Here is an 8175-nt window from a genome sequence, read left to right on the forward strand (position 1 = left end):
AGGCTCACACACACTCACACATACACACACTTCTACCTTTTTCCTTTCTCTTAATGTTGTCTCATATGCTGGAAAACAAAGACAGTTTGAAAGCCAAGACCATTCAATGAGGAAAGGGCAACAGTCTTTTCAACAAATGGTGCTGGGAAAGTTGAATACACATGCAAAAGAATGAATCTGGACCCTTACCAAACACCATATAGAGAAATTAACTCAAAATGGATCAAAGAACTAAATTTAAGACCTAAAATAATAAAATTCTTAGAAGAAAACATAGGACAAAACTTCATGACTTTGGATTTAGTAATGACTTTTTGAATATGACACCAATAACACAGGCAACAAAAGAAAAATTAGACAAACCAGGCTTCATAGAAATTTAAAAATCCTGCTCCTCAAAAGACACTATCAACAGAGCAAAAAGCAATCCACAGAATGGGAGAAAATGTTTGCAGATCATTTATCCAATAAGGGATTAATATCCAGAATATATAGAGAACTCCTGAAACTTAACAAAAAAATAACCTGATTCAAACATAGGCAAAGAACTTGAATAGGTATTTTTCCAAAGAAGATATACAGATGGCCAATAAACACATTAAAAGATGCTCAGCATCACTAATTATTAGAGAAATACAAATCAAAACTACAATGAGATACCACTTTACCACCCATTAGGATGTCTACTACTAAAAAAACAGAAAACAGCAAGTGTTGACAAGGATGTGGAGAAACTGAAACCCTCGTGCACTGTGGGAATGTGAAATGATGCAGTTAGTGTGGAAAACAGTATGGCAGTTCCTCAAAAATTAAAAATTAAATTACCATATGATTCAGCAATTCCATTTCTGGGTACATACCCGAAAGAATTGAAAGCAGGATCTCAAAGAGATATTTGTACATCCATGTTCATAGCAGCATTATTCACAATAGCTAAACATGGAAACAACCCAAGTGTCCATGAATGGATAAGCAAACTGTGGTATATACATGCAATGGAATATTATACAGCCTTAAAAAGGAAGGCGATTCTGCCATATGCTGCAACATGGATGAACCTTGAGGACATTATGTTAAGTGAAATAGCATAAAAATAACACAAAAAGACAAATACCATATGATTCCACTTATATGAAGTACTTAAGAGTAGTCAAAATCATAAAGATAGAAGTAGAATGGTGGTTGCAAGGGGCTGGGGGAGGGAGGTGATGGGAAGTTATTGCTTAGTGGATGTAGAGTTTCAGTTCTACAAGATGAAAAGAGTTGTGGAGATGGATGGTGATGATAATTGCACAGCATTATGAATGTATTTAATACCACCGAGCTGCATATTTGAAAATGGTTAAGATAGTAAATTTCATGTTATGTGTCCTTTACCACAATTTTAAAAGAAAATAGGTTATGATAGGAAGCCCAGATATCTATGGGTTTAAAAGGAGCTTAAAGAAAGGTTGTATCAAATGACCTTCTCAAACAAAAGTGATGGTGGAAGGCTCTGGATCAATGCAATCAGGAACTTTCTCACCCTTAGAGTTGCCTAAAATAGGCTGTCCCTGGAGTGGGTAACACCACCAGCCCCCAGGCAGTAGATATCAGGGAGGCAAGTCCTGCCTTAGCTGAGCACGTGAAGCAAATGACATCTATCCACAGACACTACACAGCTCATCAGGAGAATCTGGGTCAATGTTAGGGAGGTGGTGGCCACTGTGCTTGACTTAAAGGAGCCAGTAGACCCTTTGGTAGAGCAGAGGAGAGGGAGGAATGCTCCCAGCCACCCTCGGGGCAGGAATTCCGATTTGACTCAAGGGACTTAATGCAGTGCTTAAGGGCAAGGACTCTGGAGTCAGCAGGCCTGATGCCTGACTCAGCCTTTTGAGCAGGATCGTTAACTTCTCTAAATCTGTTTTCCATTAGCCAACAGAGGAAATAATACTACCTACCTCACAGGGGGCTGTGAAGGCAAAATGAAATGATGTGCATAAGCATGTACCAAAGTACCTGACACTTAGTAAATAATCAATAAATGGTAACCATTATTATCATTATTTTTAGTGCTTAAGAACATTAAGCTCATAGTAGGTGTTCCACACATGTTCATGGAATGAATCAAAGAAAACTCTGCCCCACATGCACAGAGGAAGAAATAAGTGAAGACATTCAAAATTAGTCAGTCACTCTCATCGAAGATGGAGAGGGGGGTTGGGTAACAAAGCTATTGACGTAAGTGATTTTTACAGTATTATTGTTGAATAGTCTTTATCCATTATACCTGTCTCCCATTGTTCTATTTGGGCCTTTGCATCCAGAGCACCAGTTTATAATAAAAGGCTAGTGGGGGCTGGCCAAGTGGCTCAGTTGGTTATAATAAAAGGCTAGTTAGGTTCATTTCTTACAGTGTGCAGTTGTCAGCAGCCATTTTATTTGTGTCATTGCCTAAAAAACAGTGTCATTTAGGAAAAGAGGTTTCATCAGAATGAGATATTACTAAAACAGAGTGTTTCTCTACTCGAGTTAGGGATTGAAGCTACAGGAAGGGGTCTATATGAGGCTTTGTCCTGCCTGCTGTGAGTGTGGCCCAGGTGGGAGGAGGAGAAGGGAACCAGAAAAGAGTTTCAGGGGCCACACATAGAAGGCATAATATTTGGAAAGGGAAATACGATAGACCAGAACCCTGAAACAGCTGAATAGACTCAACTTACCTCCTAGTGTTGTCTGCCTTCCCTCCAAATTTAGGTAACCTCTGTGGTCCATTCCGAGCCCAAAATTTCTCTCTGTCGCACCTCCATTCTGATAGAAAACAGAATAGATGGGTAGGTACCAGCACAGAGTAGAGAGCGACCAGTCTGACCTGTGGGGGCCAGGACAGGAACAGGCCAGAGGAGAGAGGGAAAGAGCAGAATCGGGGAAGGCCTGCCAGAGAAGGAAAGTTTTGAAGGAAGCAGAGACGTTTTCCAGCCATACAGGAAAAGAAGGGCTTCTTGTTAGCGAGGACATCATATGCAGAGCCATGGAACGAAGGACCTGGTGTACGGGGAACAGCAAACAGTGCGGCACGAGGCGAGGCCGATTGGCTGGGCCAGGTGGTAAGGGCTTTACTTGGCTGAGACTTAAATGCGAACGTGACAACGCCCCACTAAAGGGCCTTTTGTGGAGGAGTCATGTGGAAGATGTGTTTTTAGACAGCCCCTTTGGCGGCAGTGGAAAGATACACAGGAGGGAGAAAGGCCTCTAATGTACAGCAGAGAAGCTGAGCCTCACCCCTTCGTTCCTGTCGGTGGGTGCTCTCTTTTCTCCTCAGGAATTCAGGCAGAAATATAGCATATTCATTGTTAAGAAAATGGACTCAATTTTTTTTTCTATGATGGTGAATACCTTCTGCCTTTCACCTCTTGGAAGTCTCCCAAAAACCAGGAGGACAAGAAAAAGACACACAAGCTCCCATTGTCTTGGAGACCTTGCAACAGGGCACTACACAGTACATAGAGCTGAAAGGTGAAGGTCACTGACATGGCAGGACTGAGAGAGGTGACACTTAAGAGGCAGGTGCCAACAAGAAGGAAGCTGATTAACTTCCTGAAACCTGAGAAATTGGAGGCACCGAGTGCAACTGAAGATAGGATGAGGCACCGGGCTTGAAAAAAAGAGGAGTTTTGAAAGTGAAAGTCTGTATAAGAAACAGCTAGACCTGCTACTCCCTTCTCCCACTCCTGTAGGAGATAGGTTTGTTCTCTTGAGATGACCTAGAAAAGCTTTGAACTCAAGGACCCCAAGAGCAGAGGAGGGCAGAGGTGAGGCACTGAAAATAGAGATTGAGTAAATATCTACTTACTGACTAGTGAGACGCCCAGCTCCCTCCCTTTCCCTGTGTGTAGCTTCTAGAACTCCAGTCGCCAGTTTATGCTTGTAGGCAAGAGAATGGAGGAGGATAATTATTAGGAAGAACTCATCTTTCCCAAAAAAGAAATTGGACATTGGCTCACTGCCCATTACAGGACAGTGCAGCCCACCTGGCAATAGCCTCTCCCCACCACACAAAGCTGCTCACACATCTTTAAGTTGCCTCACTCCTAAATATAAGCCGACATCAATGATCAGCAGACACTTGAGGAAAACCTCCAACAGGAAAGATCATCAAAAGAAAAAAAAAGAAATAACATCAATTCAGATAGCAGAAGAAAACCTCCCCAGACCTGCAATTAATATCCTCAGAGATATATTCATAAAATCAGAATAGTATACTGCCACACACACACATACACACACACACACACACACACACACACACACACACAACAGAATATGACCCCCTGAAAAATAAAAACATGATTTAAAAATGTTTTAATTCATGGAAAAGTTGAAAGATAAAGTTGAGAAATCTTACAGACATTTGGAGAAAAGATAAAGCAATTACATGAGGGGAGGCAAGATAAGAAAATGTGAATATCAGACCAAAAGATCCAGCATCTAATTAATCGTAAATCAGAAAAAGAAAATAGAGAAAGAAATTATCAAAAAATAATACCAAAAAAAAAAATCTTCCCAGGACTGAAGGACAATAGAGTACCAAATAAAATGAGTGGAATTAAAATTTTTAAAACTACACCATGATGAAATTTAAGACCACCAAAAAAAAAAGAGAGAGAGAAAAAGATGCTATAAGAATAACATTTGACTTGCCAATAACAACCCTGCAAGATGGAAAACAAAGGAACGGTGCCTTCAAAATACTCAGTAAAAATTATTGCCTATCTAGTATTCTGTATCCAATCAAATTATCAGTCAAGTGTACAGTAAGAATGTTTTCACTCGAGCAAAGACTTGAACGAGACACAGGAATACAGTGGTGAAAGANGGGCTCATTTGAACCTTTTATTTATTGCACACTGACTTTTATTAGAAAGACTTTTTTATGAGCCTTCTCCCCCACTAGATTGGAAGCTTCTATAGGACAAAACCAGGTCTTACTTCTTTCTTTTGCATTGAATATAATTGGTACTCGATACTTGTTTGTGAATATAATATCTAAATTCTAGCTTTCAAAAGTGACAAATGTCATTGGGGAGATTTTTTTTTTCTGGTAACATTTCTTTACTAACACTTTCTATGCCTTCTCTGTAGGTGCTACTCTTGTTTTGCGGAAAAAATTTTCAGCCAGCCAGTTTTGGGATGACTGCAGAAAATACAACATCACTGTCATTCAGTATATCGGTGAACTGCTTCGGTATTTATGCAACTTACCCCAGGTAACACTCCCCATGTTTCATTATCTTTTTGAAATGGATACGATGGAACTTCAAGTCACTTTGCTAGGCTTCAGCTGATTTGTAAATATCAGTTTTCATTTTAGATTACAACTGTTTGTCACGGTAAAGTACTTGATACAACCCTATCTTACAGAAGGGATTTACCAGATGGCAATTGCCATTAATATTACTTCCTATCTTTGTACCTGCTTTCACATCTTACCCACTACCTAGCACATCCTCTACTTGCCTCTCTGCCTATTTAAAGCCTACTCACTTTCCAAGCTCAGCTCAAATGATACCTTATATGTTAAACCTATTTGGGTCACTCCAACAAAAGTCATCACTCCCTACCCTACATCATTTAATTTCTATCCCATTGTGGGCCTTGTCACATTGTAGGTGTTGGTCTTCATGTCTCCCATCCTTCCCAGGCTATAAAATGTATGATGGCAGGGACCATTTCTCGTCTCCTGGCCATCTCTTATACCAAAGGCATGCAGGAAACTTATTTAATGTCGCTTAATGAATAAATCTCCATGTGGCTTTGAGGTTATCTGACTAAGTCTGTCACCAAGCTTGGAACAGATCCCCCATGGTAACCACTAGGGCCTTGGATCTACCCAGTTTTCAGACATTTAGATATCTTGATGGAGTTGTTTGGAAGAACACCTCCTGCGTAGTTCCTCAGCTCTCCTCAGAGATATGGCAGCCTGCCCGGGGACCAGATCAAAGGTTTTCAACAGTGACACTGCTGACATTTTGGGCCCATTCCTTCTTTGCTGGGTGGACTTATCCAGTGCACTGTAGGATGTTTAGTAGCATCTTTGGCCTTTACCCAGGAAATGCCAGTAATACCCTCCCCCCGGCCCTGGTCATGATCATCAAAATGTCTTCAAACATTGCCACATGTTTCCTGGCAGGCAAAAATCAACCCTAGTTGAGAAACACTAGACTACAGAGTGCAGTACATTCACCAGATTCTACTCCCTTTAATTCTTTCACTCATCGTAGGAAAACAAATTCAAAGGATCACTCAATTGATAAATTGCTATTTATAAATACCTATGTTCAACTCACATAATAGCTGCTGTGTGATATAGAAAGTAGTGTAAGATGTCTGGCCCCAGTTCTCTCATTCAGTCTCTGCCCACATGTCACCTCATCAGAGGCCCCTCGTACTAACTATCAAATGTATCACTTGCCTCTTACCATTCATCCCGTGGGTTACTGCTTTTCACAGCACTGTCACTTCTGACATAGCACAAGTTTATATGACTGTTGTCTGTTTCCCCCAGTTAAATGTAAGCTCCATGCACCAGGGGCCTTGTTTGCTGCCAGATCCCCAGCACTAAGATCTGTACCTGGCACATCCTGGGCATCAACAGATTTTTCTGAATGAACCTCTAAATTCTTGCCTTTGAAAGATATATAATTAAGTTGAAGGAGATAATATGTTCCCCNAGGTTGAGCTGTTGTTCAGCATCTTAGCTGTAGAGGGCAGTGTCACTGACCCTCATATGTGGGATCCAAACCGGGGCCCTCTGGTGTCCCAAGCCATCTCTTAACCAACGTGCCCCTCGGCCAGCCCAACAAATGTTCTCTTTCTTTGACAAAACTTATCAGATAGCTAATACTTCATGGGATTTAGCTCTTTGCCTGTGGGAACTGATCTTATTTCATAGCATATGATCCCATTTGGGTTTTTCCAAGCTACATATATTTTCCCCTAGTTGGTGTATATAAGAGATAAAGAGGTTAATCAAGATTTACAAAAATAGTTATAATGATGGATGAAATTTGGCACTGAATAGGTTTTTGAAATTTTTTAATGATTGTTGTATTTTGATTATATTATATTCAGAGTCCATATGTAATGTATAACCAATTATAAATGAAACACCAGAGAAGAGACTTGATGTAACTGAGAGGAATGAATAAATAAGTGAAATTTCTATGTACAAATATGGACAAATCTCCAAGATACATTGTTAGGTGGGGAAGTGCAGAAGAATGTGCATATTTTTTAAACAGGAGAAGGGCAAGAACATATGAGCAAATGTTCATTAACTGCTTGTATTTATATAAAGAGACGCTAAAAGAGTACATAAGAAATCATAGATGTGGTGATGAAGGAAAGTGATAGGATGGATTGTCTATTTAATCTCTTTAAATCTCAGCCTTCTAATTTGTGGATTAGAGAATATAATTTATTTGTCTCATCAATCATGACAATTAAATGAAATTTTGAAAATACCTTGCAAGGTCATAAGCACAGAGCAGAAATTCAGTAGACATTCCTTCCTTTCTGTTTAAATTACTACTGTAACAGCCCCCTAACATAGGGTCAGCAAACTCTGGCCTGTTATCAGAACACAGCCACATTCATTCCTATATGTGTTTGGCTGCTATTGGCTACAATAGCAGAGTTGAGTAGTTGCAACCAAGACTGTATGACCCTGCAAAGCCTAAAACATTTACTGTCTGGTCCTTTGCAGAAAATGCTGACTCCTATTCTAAATGATCACAGCCCTCCCCTATGTAATTCTCTAATCACCGGATGATGAATCTTCCCACACCACATCTCTCCTCTAGACCACATGGCTGTGAATACCCAATCTTGGCTCACTCATGCCTTCTCTTGCATCTTTGCAAAGGTCTCCCGAAAGCTGCGACAATAAATCATCATCGCATATGGTACGGAACTGGCCTCAGTACTGTCAGCGGGTTTAAGAAAGATGATGTCATCTATACCACTCTCCCCTTGTACCACAGTGCTGCACTTATGATTGGTCTACACGGATGTATTGTGGCTGGTAAGCTTTTCTCTCAACAAGGGAGTGGAGATTAGTACGCATTCCAGCTGCTCATAATAAAAACTAGTACAAAATTTGGCTACTTTCCTATGTGTGCTAGGAAGGTGTTTAATTCT

General features: G+C 40.4%; 1 protein-coding gene across 1 annotated transcript in view; it reads left to right on the top strand.

Annotated features, from left to right (window-relative positions):
- Positions 1-8175, top strand: part of SLC27A2 (solute carrier family 27 member 2) — a 49634-nt gene that overhangs the window by 13275 nt on the left and 28184 nt on the right. The window contains exon 3 of the mRNA XM_019664705.1: positions 5119-5243. Within this exon, the coding sequence (XP_019520250.1) occupies positions 5119-5243 (125 nt within the window). The remainder of the gene's footprint in view (positions 1-5118; positions 5244-8175) is intronic.

Source organism: Hipposideros armiger, unplaced genomic scaffold (genome assembly GCF_001890085.2).
Source record: "Hipposideros armiger isolate ML-2016 unplaced genomic scaffold, ASM189008v1 scaffold_12, whole genome shotgun sequence".
NCBI classification, from domain to species: Eukaryota; Metazoa; Chordata; class Mammalia; order Chiroptera; family Hipposideridae; genus Hipposideros; species Hipposideros armiger.